Below are 17994 nucleotides of genomic sequence, written 5' to 3' on the forward strand. Positions count from 1 at the left end.
ATAACAAGACAGTTAAATAAAAAGAAATTTTAATTTGCTTTGAGGGGATGCAAAGGGAATATTAATAGTTAATCTTCAAATGAAATCGCTGGTGTTCACTTGTTCTCTGGCTTGAGAGGCTGATATTCAATTATGACATTTGAGCTGAACCTGCCCAGAATAATTTACCATGGTTATGGAGCATAAGTTGCTATGCATCATGTGACCATGACTGGACCCATTACATCATTAATATAAATTTAATAAGAGAAACTTCAGTGTGTCTGAACAGGTAAAATAAAACACAAAAGCAACAAGTAAGCTCAGTATTTCAAGTCATTTAAGGACATTCATTTCTTTTTCTTTTTCAATGTGCGATGCTGTGTCTCCTTGTTCCCCTGTGTGTCTGACCAGCAGAGTTTGGCTGCAGGAGAACAGGTCCACATTAACCTGGTGTTTGACGGACCGACAGCTACTAATAAACTGTTATACCCAGACTCCTCTGGGATATCAGTAGTGTCCAATCAAAGCATGATGCTTAACTCAAGGTTGAGACAGCGTTGTTGTACCAGCACTGATATAAGGTAGTTAAGGCTTTAAAACTTTTAAAAAAATCTTTTTTGGAGGTGAATGACTAGTGACTGATGTATTGCCTGTCCCCGCTTGGCTGTATCATTTATACACAGGTCTGTAGTTGGTGAGACTTAATTGTCCTTCCCTGGTGGTGAGGCTTTGTCCTGCCCTTTTATCTTCTCTTGTGCCTCTCAAGAGAAGACTATGAAATATATAATTTGTACCATACTGTATTATTGCACAGTAGAACAAAGAGGGGAATGTAAAACCTAAGACTTTAAACAAGTGTTGCATAAAACAGTCCACTTCTTACTCTTCTCTGAAACATTGAGGACCCCTGCAGCGTTTCCCTTCAGCAACATGTGCACCTTCAGCCCTGTCATTTTCAAATAAACTCAAGCCCCTCATACTTCACATCCCCGATCCTTGTCTCAGGCATCAGCACCCGACCGTCAAGTGTAAATGCAATGATGTAGGTGGCGATCCTGCCTGCATCCTCCTCTGATTTTAGGGCCAAAATGATCTGATCGTCCGTGTCCGGAACAAATTTAAACGAGGAGAAGCCGTGGGTGGGGTTGAGTGGTCCAACGTGCCGCACGGTTATGTAGCTGAAGTCTGCGGGGCAGGACAGGAGGAGGTTTGCGGCACGCCGCTCGTCTGCAGTCTCTTCATAGCGCTCGTGACTGGCGCGGCGAGGGAGGAAGAACCAGCGCTGGAGACGTTCACTCCAAGCTGCCGATTCATGGATAAGGTAGCCTGGGGAAGGGAGAGGTAACAGAATGAATAAGAGCAGACTGTGCATCAGTGAGTTGCAATTTCCTCTATCCACTATGTATTTTTGGAACGGGAAACAAAACCGTGAATTATGAAACGAAAACTGCGCCCATTGATGCCAATAAGAGGTTTGATACCAATTCAGACATTGTTGTATGTGGACAGGACTATAAAGAAGAAACAAAAAACAATCCGTCAGCACCTGGTGGTTGGATCCCTGCTGCACTCCGCAGGGAGTTGTAGTGTGGCACCCAATTCTCATGCTCCACGTCGCCATGGTAGCCAACAACTTTAACCCACTCTGGGTTGTTGTTGACAACTTCCCCAGAGGTTGTGGTCCACTCCTTCCCCAGGCCACCAACATACAGGTGTTCATCCTTCACTGCCAGCCACTCGGCCTTGAACCCTGCGCACACAACAGAAAGGACAGATCTGAGAGGAGGCATGTGGATCTCACAAGAAATTACCCTCAAGCTAAGGAAAGACTACACCCGCGGTCTTTGAGCTACAGTAAGTGCACGCAGTTGATAGTTCTGTCCTTCCTTCAGTGAAAAAAAAACCCATTCTGACCACCATACCCGAGCCAGTTTGAGACTTTAAGACATCGATTAGAAACTGACCTTTGGAGACTGAGCCATCACCGTCAGGTAATATAACCCAGGGCACAGCCTGGTTGCCCTCGATCCTGTACACCACACCTGTGCGGTCGTCTACACTGTAAAGGTGACCGTTGAACGCCACAAGTTCTGACAGCTCCATACCTGCAGCACAGTTAGTAAATAGAAAAATAAAATGAGGTAAATCAACACTGATTTGAACACACAAACATAACAAATATACATATCAATAGGTAAGTTCTTAACCAACTTATACCTCGTCCCTTCTCAGCCAGATGACTCTCTAGAGTGACAGTCTCAGCATCCCACTCCACCTCCAGTCTGTCAGCGCTCTCTGAAACAGTCAGATAACCTCTTTTCATGTAGCTGAACCACGTCTGATCCTTGGAGCTACGTGATGCCGTGTCCAGGTCTGCGATCACACCGATGCGGTAGCGGATGCCCTTCTCCGTCTTCTCTGGTGGACTTAACGGGTAAGTGTCATTGTAAGGTTTTTCCCTCCTCTGACGGCGGGCGAGGCTTCCTGCAGTTTGTCTGCGAGTGTCCCTGAAGATATCATCCTCACCCTCACTGTACAGTTGCAAACTGTGAGCCCTGTTGCGGTAGTAGCCCCTGGTAGGAGTATCTCTGTTCCCTACTGTCCGGTGCAAATACAATATGAGCACTAAAGCCAGCAGGGTCGCCACAGTGATTGCCCGCCATTTTGGGTGAAAGCGTGAGTCTGAGGTGGTAGCTTGTGTCATGGATGCCAAGGCCAGGGGGAGGCCTCGGAGGGCAACACCAAAGGAGGTCATGGAGGTATTGTCGTCATTCTCACCGTCACGCGTGGACTGGGGGTGATGACTACCACAGCCTGGGAAAGAGCAAACCAGGGAGAAGCAGGTCAGGAGAAAAGCACGGTGGAGGATGTGGTATAACAAAAAATTTAAAAATAGAAAAATGTCTCTTTGTATTCATTTTCCAACCAGTTTGCTGTGTGGGGCTTCCAGAAGATGTGAAAATTTCAATGTGCGTTATGTTTAATAATCATATCACACGTTAAATTATCTAATGTTCCTGTACGTGGTACTGTATAGTATGAGCTGGAATTGTTTTCAGCTGACAATCATAATCACTGACTATATCAATATTTGTAACCACTTTATATCATCAATTTCAACAAACATGGTTATAAAGTTTGAATAGAAAACAATAGGTGGAGAAGATGAAAGAATGAACACGGGGGAGGAGGACATGTTGGGGAAAATAGGCTCTTGTCCCCATTGTTCTGTTTACAACAGAGCTTTGTTGTGTTGTTCAAGCAGAACCACTATCTGCATACTGAGTAGGTAGCTGGCATGTCATACTTCCTCAGGACAAAAAGCCCATAATTAATCTCGCTCAGTTCTGATGTTTATATTAAATTATTTTGTCCTTCTTAGCCTCAAAGAAATTTGTTTGTAAACAGAAAATGCACATCACAATGTGTGGGGAGAAAAGGAGCCAACATTTTTATATAGTTGCCCCAAAGTGTCTGATAGCAGAGGTGAGCTAAGATCGCCTCCAGTCACATCATAACACCTTATCCACTTTATGTAAGAACACATTAACTTTGTTGAGTGTGACTACTGTTTAGGCCACCATCTACTAACTGCACTGATCATGTGATGCAATGCATCGTGGTGGCTTATCACCTCTGTTAAAGAACGTCCTATGAAAACCATGTTCTCCTGTGGAAGCTCACTGGGTAATGTGAAATATGCACTGTCAAGTAAAAAACAAGGCTATGTTTCTCAGTTTAATGTAATTTGCAAATACAAAATCTTTCCGATGAACATGTCGTCCAGTCCTATAGTTATGCATCGTGGTAGTATCAGTTTGGCACCACTCATGTCTTCTATTGTGAGTGCAGTGACTAAATGTAATGAGCGACTCGTATGAAACCTGAAGCCAGGAAAACTGAAAGTCCAAGTCCAAATCTAAAACTGCGCACAAACTGAACTCACACCAATATAATAATACATGAACTTTGGTGAGTTTTTCTCTTGCGTTCCATATAGAGTTGGTTATAATGAGCCTTTGTCTACTTTGTGTACTTTCACTTGCGTTACAAACAGGCTCTTTAATCTGTTTTAGGTTCAGGTAATAGAGCTGACATGACGCCCTGCCCGCTGAAATACGAGAGGTGTTCTTGTTTTGGGAGAACATGAACGCCAAGGTGACCCTCGACCTTTCTGTCGTCAAGAGCAACCAACTGGTCCAGTAAGTACATGCCAGTGCTGGCATAGGTTGAGCTCACTCAGCCCACCTGTACTAAGCCACATAATGTGGTGGCTTCCTGTTTGAATCATTTTACAGTAGTAACTGGCCAATATTAATATTTTAAAACATAATTAACACACACCATGAAACATGACCTCCTGTTAATAGTTGTAAAAAAAAACAAACAAAAAAAAAACATGCAGCACAGCAGGCCTTTGTTTATTCCTGTACTTTAGAGAGCAACTTCCTGAAAAACTAAACCACTTCCCTGATACTTACAAATGATCGTTGAGATTGAAACATATGACTGTTGCATAATGTTGCATGAAGTCAGCATGATAACAAATGCAGCTTCAAACTAATGCAACTGTAAATGACACATTAATGGTTGAGCTTAAGCAATATCTAGATGGCACAAATAAATCATCATCATTTAGCAACCCAAAACAAATGTCCCAGCAGCATCAACAAAAAGTTTTTCTGTGGAAGAGCAACAGCAGCAGAAAGCAATGCTCAGTCAGTACTGAAACAACTATGTTCTAAACTATGGATATAAACACAAATTAGTGTGTAAAAATATTTCCCAAGACCCTATTTGGTATTACTGAAATGGACCACATATTTTATATCATATACAACTGGTTACCATTGTTTTCCCCTCTGTCTCTTCAGTAGCCTTCCAAACCAGTTCAACCTTCTCAACTAACATTAACATGCTCTGCAACACACACATTCACATCAAACTGCCAAACTACTGGCCAACAAATAATCCCCTTATTTTCACCACTATATGCATGGCCCATATTTCCAATCTTTCTGCAGCACACACTCAAACACAGCCTAGCTGTATGAAGAATTTAATTATTCACCCTTCCTTCGCCTCTTCTCCCCTGAACACGCTGTAACCATCATGCCACTCTCCTTTGCACGCATCTCATAATAAACTCCACGTCCCTCCAGCCCTCTATCCCACATGAATAACTGATCTCTATCTCACCAAGTCTCCTCCTTTTCTCTCCATTACAATCTCAAGTTTCTCCCCGCTTTTGTAGATCCAAGAAAGAAAGCTGGGCTTCATTAAAAATGATAATAATTAAATGAATAAGGAAGAACAAGTTGGGCATTGAATACAACCCTGTTAGATGTAGTGTGTCTGACTTTAAATAATGAGTTGGATAAAGAAGAAGAATAAAGAGTAAGTGGCCATGTCAGTAATTACTGATTAGTGAGCACACTGAAGCTTGAACGAGCTTGAGAACAAGTGTTGATGCATTTTCAATGAGGACTAAACTGTGTGTTTGGATGGGTTTAATACATCTGTGCATTAAGTTTCATGTTTGTTGTGTCTTCTGCTCGTTTGTCTGACCTTCAGCAACAAGTAAACACTGAAAAGTTATAACAAACCCCATCAAAGTATGCGCTTACACTTAGGGTTTTTTTGTTGTTTAACCATTAGCAGAACTTAACTCCTACTCGACAGTAGAAGAAGTATGTAGAGGCAGAAAAACAGGTAATTGAGTAATCATTTACCTCAGGATTGACCAATAACGTTACTTTAAGACCTTTTACAACTGGACTGCGAGTTGACTAAGCTAACAAAACAACCTGATGTCCTTGTCCTGATTAGATCTTTGTTAATACTAAAAGGGGATGGCTGCAGAAACATCTCTCCCTTGGTAATTGATGCAATTTCACACTACAGCTCGTACACCCTCCCTATCTGAGTCCAGACAGCCACGAAGGCAGAGACATGACGAGCCGCTGAAGCCTCGGCAAATACTTGTAAACTTTACCCTGCTGAAAACCAACGTAACGTTCAATCTCAAAACTGTGATATCACACGAAAGTTAAAGGATTTAACGTCGATTAACTTATGAATAGGCAAGCTGCCGGCAAAAAAATAGCTTATACAAGAAATAAAAACACACCGGTTCCATTTAAAAATGTTGGCTATGTAGCTAACATCAGCTAGCAACCTAAGCCTGCTAGCATTAACCTTAGCCAGGCTAACGTTAGTACTGTTGGTACAGCCTCAGTCATTGGACTCAGGGAGCGGAGCTGAATTAAGAGTTTATCTGGTCGTCACTTTGTGGTCCTGAAATCTCTGTGCTCACCTGGTGCAGAGGGTCTTCAAGTCCGCTCGGTTGAACATGACTGATGGGCTGTTTGGTTCATGTTGGCATATTCTCGGTGTTAGCTCCTCCTGCCTGGAAACTCTGCACCAGCTCAACTGATGTCGTTCACACTGTCTGACAAAAACTGAACCACTGATGTCGAAACATACCACAACAGGGCCAAAGCCACTCTCTATAACCAATCATTTTTATTTATTTATTTACGACTGACGAAGTTATAAACTAAGAGAAATGTTTCAGAATAAATCATTTTCTCTGAGAAGAACAGAAATGAGCCCTGTGACCAGGGACGGATTAACATTTCAGGGCTCTGGGGTTAGAAATTAGCTTGGGCCCCTGACACCCACCCCATTGATGGTTTTTATGGTACAGTCTGCTGTTTTATTTGTATAGTTAGGCAAACCTGTGGTTATAATAATTAAATATATCTCCACCAAATTAGTGGTTAGGATACTATGCTTGAAAAAGTAAAATCCTAATTTGTGTGAAATCTACACTTTTATAAAGAAAGCTTATAAAGCTAAAATAAGAGTGAACATTCTTCTGAATCATGTTTGAGGACAATAAAATGTAAGATAGATAAAAATCAAAGTACATCAAATTTTCTTTACAGCGCACATACATAGACAAATGTCAACACATCCATTCACAAATATAAACATTTATTGTGACAATTCTCTTTATAATCTACAGTAACGATTGACAGATTATTGTGCAAACAATAACGTAAACAATTATTAAAGATGCTAGAATGAGAGCAGTAAGTAACAATGTGCATCAGTTACAATTTAGTCACGTTTTTTAAAAAATACGTCTATTTGAATATCAGTGTTCTTCTACTGTATTAGAGTAAAATAAAAAGTGAAAATATATAGTTTTCATTACCAACATTTACCAAGTGTAGATGACACATTAAAGTTCCCTGCGTGAGATCTCAGCATTGTGGAGGTTAACAATAAAAAGCTACATTCACTTTGTATGATATGTCAATGTTCTTGACACAAGCTCCTGCTATTGTCCTTTCTAAGGACTTAAAGTTGTGGTGCACATTGTCACAGAGGACAATTTTAAAAGAAAAAAAAACAGATTGTTTATGAGTGAATATGAGTAGGTTCAGCACAACTATAATTTGCTACAATCACCATTCTTGAAGTGGTTTAGCTTTAGGCACACAATGTTTTGTTGTTAATGTGACTGGAACATATTCAGCTCATTTAGGACATTTTCTGACAGCAGTAACTTCAGTGAACAAAGTTCATTATAAATAATGAAACAGTAAACTAGACTCTCAAAACAATCCATGCCATATTATTTTTTAACGATCGAAACAGATAGAAATTGTACATTTACCACAGTACAAACCTGAAATAATGCATATTTTATCAGTATCGGTGCATGATGACTGTTAAGAGGTGTATGTTGATAAGGAGGTATGTTGATATTAGATGATGGATCGAAGACACCTCAGCTCTTCCCCATCATCTTCATGAGAAGCTACAAAGAATGAAGAAATTAAAACTCTGTTTTTTCTATAAAACCTTGAAGACTAAAAAAATACATACTGCAATCCATAAATGTGTCCTGAATTTTGTAAAACTAAAATGTTTTCTTGGCTGCACATTTCTGATAGCACCAGGCTATACATTAATGCTGCGCATTAATATTGCAAAGCTACTGGTCAGAGAGACAGGTAGACATTCTGGAAAATAGCATTGACATTAATAGTGACTTAAGAGTTTAAATTATTAGTGCTTTAAGTGCATGTGTACCTTTGTTAGGTGATACTCCCCATCCACCAGTTGCTCAATGATACTGAAGTGATCAGTGTTTGGCACATCCTCCATGGTCACGTTCAGTCCTGACGCCTCCAAAGTCTTAAAAGGCAGCAAGACGGAGAGGTAATGACATACAGAGGTAGGCAAAAAGCACATATACACATACCATTTTGAATATGCTAACCTGATCTACCTAATTGATATGTTATCATAGATCAAACACAATTTGTTTGTTTGTTTGTTTATCAGAGCATTCATCATCTTCACCAAAAAAAAAAATCCTTAACAAAGGGATTTAGGATCTGATTATTGACCACACATAGTATTTCCCTGTTGATGACAAAATGTCTACATAGTGCTTAAAAATGTGATAAATTCACCCTCTCTTCATGGCTGTGTGCGTTCTACTATCCTAAACATCTATCCTAAGGATAAATATTTTATCTATCAATAGTGAAAATATTAATTGCAGTCATTAATATTGCACTTTATACTCTGGCCAAAATGGCATTCATTGTCTATCAGCAGCACTGACTTTGTAGTACTCCTCTGACTGTTTGCGAAACTCTGGCGAGTCGTTCTCAGCGACGGCCACAACAATGTGGCAGCTGGAGGAGGAGACTTTGAGCTGAGGGACCATCTTGCTGGGGCTGTTCCTCACCGCCACCTCCCTGCAAACAGGAGACACCCAGGAGACAGAGCAGTCAGACACTGACTGGCACCAGCAGAGGACACTTACAGACACACACACACACACACACACACACACACACAAAGACGTTTAGATGCACAGTTTCTCCTTTATAATAACAATCACTTACACACACTTCTTTCTACGTCACAGTGACTGACAGTTACAGGCACACACAAATGATTTATTTCTCTAGGGTTTCACAATCCAGATAAGATTGAGAAACCCTAGAGAAATAAATCATTTGTATGTGTGTGCCTGTAACTGTCACCATAATTTTAGATCAGAAAAATAAAAAAAAACTAAGTGGTTACATTTTTCATTAAATTGTGAATTAAAGTAACTCAAAATGTAATTTCTTGAAAAGATTATACGTGTGATAGCTATTTGTTTTATAAGAAATACAAAATGAGAAAAACAATCACACATTAAATCTGATATTCTCGAACAAACATATTTGTACATCAAGTGACTCCATGTGGTGTCCCTCCCCCAAGCTTGACAAACTCTGGATTACCAAGAGTATTCAGGTTAGGGATGGAAATTGCATAATGCGTTTACATGTTGTTAAAGTCTGATTACTGTTAAAACCTTAGTTTATCGGGTCAGTAATCAGATTATTCCCTTCCAGGAGCGCTCCACCAATGTAGCATGGCACTCAGCGACACTCACTGTTGGACTCACGATGGACAGTTTAAAACAAGTATCAAGTATCAAAACTGATGCAGCAGAACCACAGATATCATCTTTCCATACCTGGTGCCTACATTACCCACAATGCAACATGACAGCAGGCACACCGGTCAGAGATTCCAGAGTATTATGCTAGTGGTAGCTGATGCAGCAGGTTACAGAGGTCTGGTAAAATCAGTGACATCACTTGAGGCACTGTGTTAGACTTCACACATCTCCTTCTGGAGCCACAAAAGGCTTTATACAGCTTTTTCACATATGCAGTGATGCTGCCCGAGATCAGCAAATAGACTTTATGTGTAAAACAGATTGAGTTCTCCTTTAAGGGAAGGAAAAATGGCCTCATGTTATTATCAGCCTTCTATATGCTGTTGCAAATAAAGATGGACGATGTAGAACAGATCAAAAAGATTTTGTCCCATATTACTTCACTTGCAAATTACACTTTTTATACTGGTTATTATCAAAAAGTGGCCGCATAGCTTCTGCATCCTCCAACGTTACTGTACCCATCCAGCAGAAACCCCATTAAGTCTCATTCAGTTGATTTCTACCTGTGTTGCCTGTGCTATTCCTAATCCTATAACGGGAACACAAGTTATTCAGGGTTCAGTGTGTCTACACAGACATTTGATGATGTCTGATTACTGTCAAATGTGTGTAACTATCAGATCAATACATGTAGTTGCACTAGAGGTTGCCATGTACATACTCAGTCATCTTCAAAGGCTCATTGACGTAGGTGGACAGGATGGGTAGGAGGTCATATATGCCACTGACCAAGAAAGCCCCTAGAAAAGTTAAAAAGCACAAAAAGTAGCACATGAGCTATGCAGCACGTGTCTCAATCTTGTATTTCTGAACATCTTTTCTTCCACTTCCACCTCACCTTTGATCTGAGGAGTGATGCTATACTGTGACCAGTCAGTGGAGAGGACCATTGCAGCCAGGTGAGCTCCAGCAGAGTGGCCACACAGGTACAGACCGCTGAGGGAGACATCAGAGAGATTTCATAAAACACAAACAGAAGCACAGTGGATTTATGATGGAGATGGTGACATTTTAGCTCCTTGTGAATGAGGGAAGAGCTAAGACAGTGGGAGCATAAGAGAAATTGAATTATAATATGATGCATCAAGATGGACTTTAATCATACTGAGTGATGTCAACAGGAGGAAACAGCGGCAAAGGTACCTGATGTGAGAATACTGCTGAATGACAGACACCACACTCCTGCGTACTTGAGACACCATCAGGTCCATGTTGCCTGAAAAGGAAGTGCAGGGCCACATGCTGAGAGTTGACGTTACCAGTTCATCTCCTCAAATGATCCGTACTTTCCCAGAGAACAGAAAACAAGTTTGTCATAAATGGAAAGACTCTACCTTTGGGGGCGATGTCGTAGCCGACGGCAACCACCACTACACCTTTATCGACGAGTGGAACGGCCATGAATCCTGACTCCTCCTTGCTGTATGTGCACAAAGCATCAGCATGAAAAAGCTCTGTGTACATCTACTTTCCAATTCAAAGCCCTCTGAAAGTAGAAAACTGTACCTGAGAAACTGCCAGTAGCCCCCATGTAGGTAAATAACAAGGGGGACATCTGAAACAGAGGGAATGAGGCCTGTTAGTTGTCATACTTCTGCATACTTGAAGCATGACAGTGGGGTGGGGTTTGCGTGTCACAGCAGCCACAAAGGTCCGTACCCAAAGAGTCGGTGCTGGGTATGTAGACATCCAGTTTCTCTCCGTCTCCCTCTCCATATGGCACGTTGAGTAAAGTCTGAGCCAGACCACGGGCTCGCTCCGTACCTGAACAACACATGGTATCCAAGCATGATATTACAGAGATATAGGCAATAAGACTAGATACATACGTCTGCTGTCAAAGATTTAGCCATACCATTTATAGTCTGGTAGCGATCCCTTTAAATATTTCCTGGTGTATTAGGTTATTGTGGGCAACGTTGCAAATCATTGTGAACAATGCTTGATTTTTAGAATGATTTTTGTATCAATGAGAGGAAGTTTACTGATTCTTTTATTTAATTCAGTGGACAAGGTAAAAGTAAATATTCTCATGTCGTTGTTTTATCCATTAACTTTTTCTGGCAGGGAAACATGGGAGCGCAGGGAGTTAACTGACGATGAACAGCAACAACCCTGATTCAAGTGGCTGGGGACCATTGTTGTACGTCATCCCCCATCTCTCCCCCACCCTCACTTCCTGACAGCTCCCAGCTGTCAAATAAAGGCATCAAACAACCCCCCAAAAATACTTACAAATCTAATGATATGTCAATATTAAAATTACATGATAGGGGATTTTATCCCCATTCCTCATTCATAGTTGACACAGAAACAAATGATTCACTAGTGACAGGTGCGTGGGAAATTGTATATCTCATTATAGAACAAGAAGTAGCAGCAACATATTTTAGATGGTTTAGTTCTGGCTAAAAAAAAACCTAGCACAGTATGTTCACCAAATTCAATTTATGTCCCAAACGTACGCAAATATGCTGCTTTGGGTGGAATATGCACAGGTGTATTCTGGGAGCCTGTTTTTTCTGGTGCAAAAAAAAAAAAAAAAAAGGTTCACACCCTCCAGTTAGAAATCTTTACAAAATCAGGGTGTAATTTGTATGGCCTACACCTCAGAAACACAGTGTGTATGTAATATAGAGGGTATAGGCTGCCTGGGTTGTCTTTCAAAGCCTCTTGTATCGTAAATGTGCAACATACCTTCGACAGGGAACACACATTTACACGGGGATACAACATTTGACACGACACCTGTGTTCCTACAGCCCCAACCGGATTTCTGTGTATTGTTGCGAATTAGCATCTAACTTCAAAACAGACCGACCTTCCTTCAAAGCCTTCACGTGAGCCTTGATCACGTCGTCTGCCGACATCCTGTGCGACCACCGGCTGGGCGAAAACTGCCTCTCAAGCTCCTGTCAGACGGAGAGAAGAGTCCCGTGAACCGGGCGGCCATGAAAGCAAAGCAGAGACACCAGCCACCATCAGCCGCTGGTAAACACTTTGAACACGGTAAACAGCGCCCTCCCCTGCTATTTTTAATTCTTTGCTGTGGTTAGGCCGTCACTGTTTTACTGTCAGTCACTTTATTTCTTCTCTAAAGACACACAATGAAAATTTGTTTTTAGAACTGGAAAGACTTTTCAAACATCAGGACGCAGTCAGCTGGACATGGAGATTAAGGCTGCTACACACAAACATTAACTCTCGCACGTGCAGGAGAAAAAAGTGAAAATACCAATCAAAGTCAAACTCTTACATCTTTGTTCATCTCAGTCCAGTGCATCATTTTATCCCTTTAAGTGACTTAATTTGCCGAAGGTCTTCAGACAGATAAATCCAACCAACATGTGCTCAGTGGTGGTTATGGCCTGGACTTCAGACTGATGTTGAAACTCCTACCCTTGAAACCACACAGCACGTTCAATAAAAAAAAAAAAACAAAAAAAAAAACACTAAACCCTTTTTTAAATCTACGTAACATAACTTCTCCCAAACTTTCCTGCAGCTGATTGGACCCTGAAAATATGATTACATTACAAACATGTTAAAAGTCAGGAAGAGAACGATTTAGAAAGAGAGATGCTTTTCTAGAAAGATAGATATTTTCTACACGGACATGTGTTTGGCTAACCAAATATTTGACCACTGAGTAGGAAGTGAGTCATAACATTTTGAGGCAACACTGCAACAACAACAAAAAAAGAAAAGAGGCCTGACATGTTTGTGTAAATGGACAGTGACTTTCTGTGCATCAGTGAAGCAGGTTAAAGAGTGTAAAATGCATTGTAGTGTTAGGACTTTTTTCAGTGTTCACTGTGTGTGTGTGTGTGTGTGTAACAATGTGCACTTTAAAGGCTTAGCTGACTCTCCTGTTTTGAATAAGAGCAATACAGAATCAGAATCAAATATTAAGACTTCACTTACAATTGCAAGTCAAAATGTCTGTTAAGAAAAATGCCCCAAGAATAGGGTTTGTACAGGGGTTGGTAAGCGCTGAACAGCCATGACTGTAAGTATACTTTCATTTGTATGTTTAACATACATGAGCACTGTTTGCACATATAAGCTACCATGGATAATAAAACAGCTTTGTTAAACCTTCTGTTTGTGTGAGCATACACATAAATACAACACAGGTACGGTAGAATATTTCTGGTGAGGTAACCATGAGGTAAATCATTCAGCCAGCTGGTGGAACATGTTGTAAAATATGGAAAGAAATTAGTGACTTGCCTCAGTTTACTTTTTTCCTGGCAACTAAACCAAAACTTAACATGACACTTTTAAGTTACATTATGTTGTTGTTAAAAACACCCAATTAGTGTCTCTTCACTGCACATTTCCATAGGCCATAGCATGGGTTATTATACCAAAAGGCTTTTAGTTCACAAGCATAATCACCATTATCTTCTAGCTGTTGATTTCAGAGACATTAGTAATTGCTCCATATAGAGAAATCTGAGAGAAATTTATGAACATGAGAACAACATGATGTTTGATTTAAGCAACAGCAGGAAGTAGCTTGCAAAACTTTTCCTCTCCATGCAGGTAACACATACAGTACTGTGCAAAGGCTTCAGGGACTTTAGATGTTTAGATTCTTATTCATCACACAATACCACCAAGGAGGCGTCTGATCGGCCCCACATTCTTTCTGCAGTATGTCAACAAACATACCACCAGAGTCAAGAACTGTCTTCAGAGACAAGAAGAACAAAGCCTGCTGCAACAGATGGTTTAGCCCCCACAGACCCCTGATCTCAACATCATGGAGTCAGACTGGGATCACATCATAGGCTGTAAATAAAGAGGAACACATGAAGGAACTGAACTGTGACAAGATCTCCAAGATGCTTGCAACAACGTACCTGCCAAGCATCCTGGAAAACTGTGCACAGGTGTAATCTGTGCAATTGTTGCTGTTTTAAAGAAATGTTTGTCATACCAAGTATTGATTTAGTTTTTTTTTTTATGTTCACTACACGTTGTATGTAGTTAAGTGATCAATAAAACTATTGATTGCATTCTTTTGAAAGTATCATAGCCCCACGTCTCTTCCCGCGTCCTGGTTCCATGGACGTTTTATGTTAGATCGTAATAACAACAACATGATTAGCCACCGGTATGTGAAAGCAACAGCTGTTTCTTTAAATCAGACTGAGCGCCAAACACAGGCGCATGTGCAGATTGGTCGACAGTGGCGCGGTCGCTCTGTTATCTTGAATCTGTTTGGTCGGAAGGAATGACGTCAGAACCGTTGACTCTACGCCGATTGGTCAAATTTCTCTGGTATAAATAGAGCCGCCCATAGACGCTAGGGCGCTACATTCAACTTAATGTTTAACAGCTGCTGATTTTGGGAGATTATAATAGTATTTCGTTTGGTTTTTTTTGTTATTATCAGCATCTACATTGATACAACTTATTTGAACAAAAATGGACTGCGTGGATTTCCCGAGAGTTCTGCCAAATTCACCCAGGAAAGCCAGGGGACAAATTCAGGTTTGTATCAGATTAACGCAAAGTTATTGTTCAAATTATATCAACATTCAATAACATTAACTCCAACTAATGTAGCTCAAAGTAGGTAAGATGACATAAAGCTAATGTAGAAGTTAGCTGTGTTTTTGAATGTGTGCTGTACGTGTAGTCAGTGACTGACCTCAGTCCCTCTGCTGTTGAATGCAGGTCATCTTTGGACCGATGTTTTCAGGCAAAAGGTGAGTTATTCATTCACAGAATCAAAACACAAGTCTCTGTGCAGGTTTAGCTAGCTATCGTCGTTTACATTTACTGCTAAAAGTAAGGTTAAAACAATACTGACCGCCCAGACGTTACCATCCCGCCAAATCTCTTGCATTGTTTACCCAGCTCCCATCTATAGAAACTAAGTTAATTGTATGTTATAAAGCGTTCACCCTGTTTGCTTTGTCTGCTAACATCTACGATTTTAATACCACTTGGCACTTTTTACTTTGTAGTAAACATGTTACATAGTGGTCATTACCACATGCTAATGGTACAGTAGAATGAAATCAGTGTTTGGGGGCCACTGTCACACAACAGACTGGTTTCACTGATGTTCACTAATTGTTGTCATTCACTGCAGCACTGAACTGATGAGAAGAGTGCGCCGTTTCAAGATAGCCCAGTACAACTGCTTGGTGATCAAATATGCCAAAGACACACGTTATTCTGACGTGGGCATGGCTACGCATGACGAGTGAGTTTTAATTTACTTTTTCACTTGACTAAGCTGTTTGCATTATCACAAATACCCTTGTTTGTGTATTTGAGGAAGTGGTAATAATAAAGTCAATAGAAAAGAAAGCACTTAAAGCTGTGAAACTTTGCTTATCTGTTTAGCTTTAGTTTTTGCACAGCCATGGATGCAATTTCCCAACAGTAACAAATACAACATGAGGTGGAGGTGAGCTGTTACGGGAATTAATTTAGATTTTGAAAAGAAATTGAAATATATATATATATATATATATATATATATATATATATATATATATACATACATACCATCCTGTCCATCTTTTAGAAACACAATGGATGCTGTGCCAGCCGCCTGTCTGGGAGATGTGAGGTTTCAAGCACTGAAAGCCTGCGTCATTGGAATTGATGAAGGACAGTTTGTAAGTACATACATACATATACATACATACATACATATATATATACTGTATATTTTCCTCTTTCATTTTTGGCTTAAGCTAGTGACTGTTCATCTCCAGGGAGACCAGGGTGTCTTACTGTCTAGAAGAGTGAGGGGTGTTCATTTAGAGGAGTTCTGTGTCTGATCAGGTTCAGGTCTATGTCTAAGCACATTGTGATCCAGGATTTGTATCATGCTGGAGGAATCCTCACCCACTAAATCTGTGCTTCTTCTGTGTTTATTGTAGTTTCCAGACATAGTGGAGTTTTGTGAGGAGATGGCCAATTTAGGAAAGACAGTCATTGTAGCTGCCTTGGATGGAACCTTCCAGAGAAAGGTAAGTATCTGTGTGTTTGTCTCTACATGTCAGAGTCAGGTCAACGCTGTTTGTTCATATCGACAAACAGACAGTGTGTGGATGCTGAAGGGGCAGATAGAGCATCATTGTGGATGTAGACACAACAGTATGTCCAAAACAAGGAACTCATTTTTGAGGTTGTGCTGAACAATGTGCATGAGCAGCACTTTGACAGACACTTCATTGTGCTCATTATTTCACACTATAGTGTGTCTGTTGTGTCCTGGTAATGTAATTATACCTGACTGCTTTTCTGTTGTCCTGTGCATTCCTGTAGCCATTTGGAAAGATCCTGAACCTTGTCCCTCTAGCGGAGAGCGTGGTGAAGCTCCATGCTGTCTGCATGCAGTGTTACAAAGAAGCTGCCTACACCAAGAGGTTAGGTGCAGAGAAGGAGGTGAGCTGATACAAGGTGCTGTGACAATTTTACCAAAATCTGTCACAGCCTGAGTCTTAAATGTATCAGAAAATATTTTTACACACTAAATTCCAAGGTGATTGTGATATATTTGATTAGTGCAGATTGCAGAGAATTCGAAACAAAGTCACATTTTCTTTCATCAGATTTTTATAGTCAACTACTGTTTGTCTCTGCCATAGCTGGAAGTGATCGGTGGAGCTGACAAGTATCAGGCGGTGTGTAGACGGTGTTACGGGGATCTGATGGCGGACAAAGAGAACAGTGCTCCCATCGGGAATGAAACTCCACAACATCCCCTCCCAGGAAAACCTGTGGACTGTGGTGTTCACAGGAAGCTTTTCTCCTCTCTGCACCTCTGAACTACAAAATAAGAGACGCTGCAAACGTTCAGCGGAGAATTGAGAAATTCAACAATCGTGTGTGTGTGTGTGTGTGTGTGGGTGGGAATTTATTTTATCATAAATGGTAACTTTTAAATGTTTGTTGGTATTTTAGGTGCCTTGAAGCATGTCTGCCACAGATTTGGGTTTAATCAGCTCAATTGATTTTCCTTTGTATTTGGTGTCAGATTTTTGAGACTTATTTTTGTCTTTAGTGTTTTTACTTGATTAATAGGGAAGTGCACTTGATATTATCCACCTAACTTACTGCTATAGATTTCAATACAGTGATGTTAACTTTTGTTTGGACATCTTTTTACATTTAACTGTAGCATTATCCTATGAAATATATGATTTTAATTTATTTAAAAAATAAAGGTTGACTTGTGTTTGACTATGTATGGCAGGTGATACCAAGTAAAATTCATGCTTTCAAACACAGGATATTATTTGATTATTTATCTACAGATTTTCATAGAGACAGTTGGGAAATGCTTCTTTCCTCACACTTACAAATGTTTTCAACTTGTTGCACTGTCTGTGCGATATGTAATCCAATGCCCTCACATGCAGCTGACCAAAATAACCTGTTTAAATCCTGGCATCCACGGTTGTGCAGTAAGCTGGCACGCCGGAATGGAA

The 17994-nt window shown here is 40.5% G+C and overlaps 3 protein-coding genes across 4 annotated transcripts; 1 reads left to right on the forward strand and 2 right to left on the reverse strand.

Moving 5' to 3' along the window:
- Nucleotides 1-12: 12 nt before the first annotated feature.
- Nucleotides 13-6452, reverse strand: cant1b (calcium activated nucleotidase 1b). Its single transcript, XM_023422103.2, has 5 exons — nt 6299-6452; nt 2200-2796; nt 1947-2087; nt 1529-1732; nt 13-1308 (listed from the first exon to the last, which is right to left on the reverse strand). The coding sequence occupies exons 2-5, from the start codon at nt 2735-2737 to the stop codon at nt 938-940; spliced, it is 1254 nt and encodes a 417-aa protein (XP_023277871.1). The 5' UTR covers nt 2738-2796; nt 6299-6452; the 3' UTR covers nt 13-937.
- Nucleotides 6453-6964: 512 nt separating this feature from the next.
- Nucleotides 6965-12941, reverse strand: afmid (arylformamidase). The gene is made up of 11 exons (XM_023422207.2): nt 12786-12941; nt 12351-12441; nt 11189-11293; nt 11036-11084; nt 10864-10949; nt 10673-10745; nt 10368-10465; nt 10191-10269; nt 8630-8765; nt 8089-8193; nt 6965-7813 (listed from the first exon to the last, which is right to left on the reverse strand). The coding sequence occupies exons 1-11, from the start codon at nt 12813-12815 to the stop codon at nt 7784-7786; spliced, it is 882 nt and encodes a 293-aa protein (XP_023277975.1). The 5' UTR covers nt 12816-12941; the 3' UTR covers nt 6965-7783.
- Nucleotides 12399-17789, forward strand: tk1 (thymidine kinase 1, soluble). Of its 2 annotated transcripts, XM_023422209.2 has the most exons (8): nt 12399-12538; nt 14934-15031; nt 15218-15249; nt 15639-15752; nt 16080-16173; nt 16441-16530; nt 16829-16948; nt 17152-17789. In XM_023422209.2, the coding sequence occupies exons 2-8, from the start codon at nt 14966-14968 to the stop codon at nt 17329-17331; spliced, it is 696 nt and encodes a 231-aa protein (XP_023277977.1). In that variant the 5' UTR covers nt 12399-12538; nt 14934-14965; the 3' UTR covers nt 17332-17789. The 2 variants fall into 2 exon arrangements, with proteins under 2 accessions (XP_023277977.1, XP_087034343.1); XM_087178217.1 differs by lacking the exons at nt 12399-12538; nt 14934-15031; nt 15218-15249 and adding an exon at nt 15896-15959.
- The last annotated feature ends 205 nt before the right edge of the window (nt 17790-17994 follow it).

Source organism: Seriola lalandi, unplaced genomic scaffold (assembly GCF_002814215.2).
Source record: "Seriola lalandi dorsalis isolate HSWRI2012SDOR001 ecotype SW California unplaced genomic scaffold, Sedor1 jcf7180002054678, whole genome shotgun sequence".
NCBI classification, from domain to species: domain Eukaryota; kingdom Metazoa; phylum Chordata; class Actinopteri; order Carangiformes; family Carangidae; genus Seriola; species Seriola lalandi.

Bases quoted from the DNA above. Each gene is read 5' to 3' on its own strand.
- tk1 (XM_023422209.2), top strand. From the start codon at position 14,966: ATGGACTGCGTGGATTTCCCGAGAGTTCTGCCAAATTCACCCAGGAAA. The intron at 15,250-15,638 runs GTGAGTTATTCA...CATTCACTGCAG, and splicing joins CCGATGTTTTCAGGCAAAAG to CACTGAACTGATGAGAAGAG. The intron at 16,949-17,151 runs GTGAGCTGATAC...TCTCTGCCATAG, and splicing joins GGTTAGGTGCAGAGAAGGAG to CTGGAAGTGATCGGTGGAGC.
- afmid (XM_023422207.2), bottom strand. From the start codon at position 12,815: ATGATGCACTGGACTGAGATGAACAAAGAT. The intron at 8,194-8,629 runs GTCAGTGCTGCT...CTGCCTTTTAAG, and splicing joins AGTCAGAGGAGTACTACAAA to ACTTTGGAGGCGTCAGGACT. The intron at 7,814-8,088 runs GTACACATGCAC...CATTCTTTGTAG, and splicing joins GGGAGTATCACCTAACAAAG to CTTCTCATGAAGATGATGGG.
- cant1b (XM_023422103.2), bottom strand. From the start codon at position 2,737: ATGACCTCCTTTGGTGTTGCCCTCCGAGGCCTCCCCCTGGCCTTGGCA. The intron at 2,088-2,199 runs GTATAAGTTGGT...ACTGTGCTGCAG, and splicing joins TCTGGCTGAGAAGGGACGAG to GTATGGAGCTGTCAGAACTT. The intron at 1,733-1,946 runs GTCAGTTTCTAA...TTGTGTGCGCAG, and splicing joins TGATGGCTCAGTCTCCAAAG to GGTTCAAGGCCGAGTGGCTG.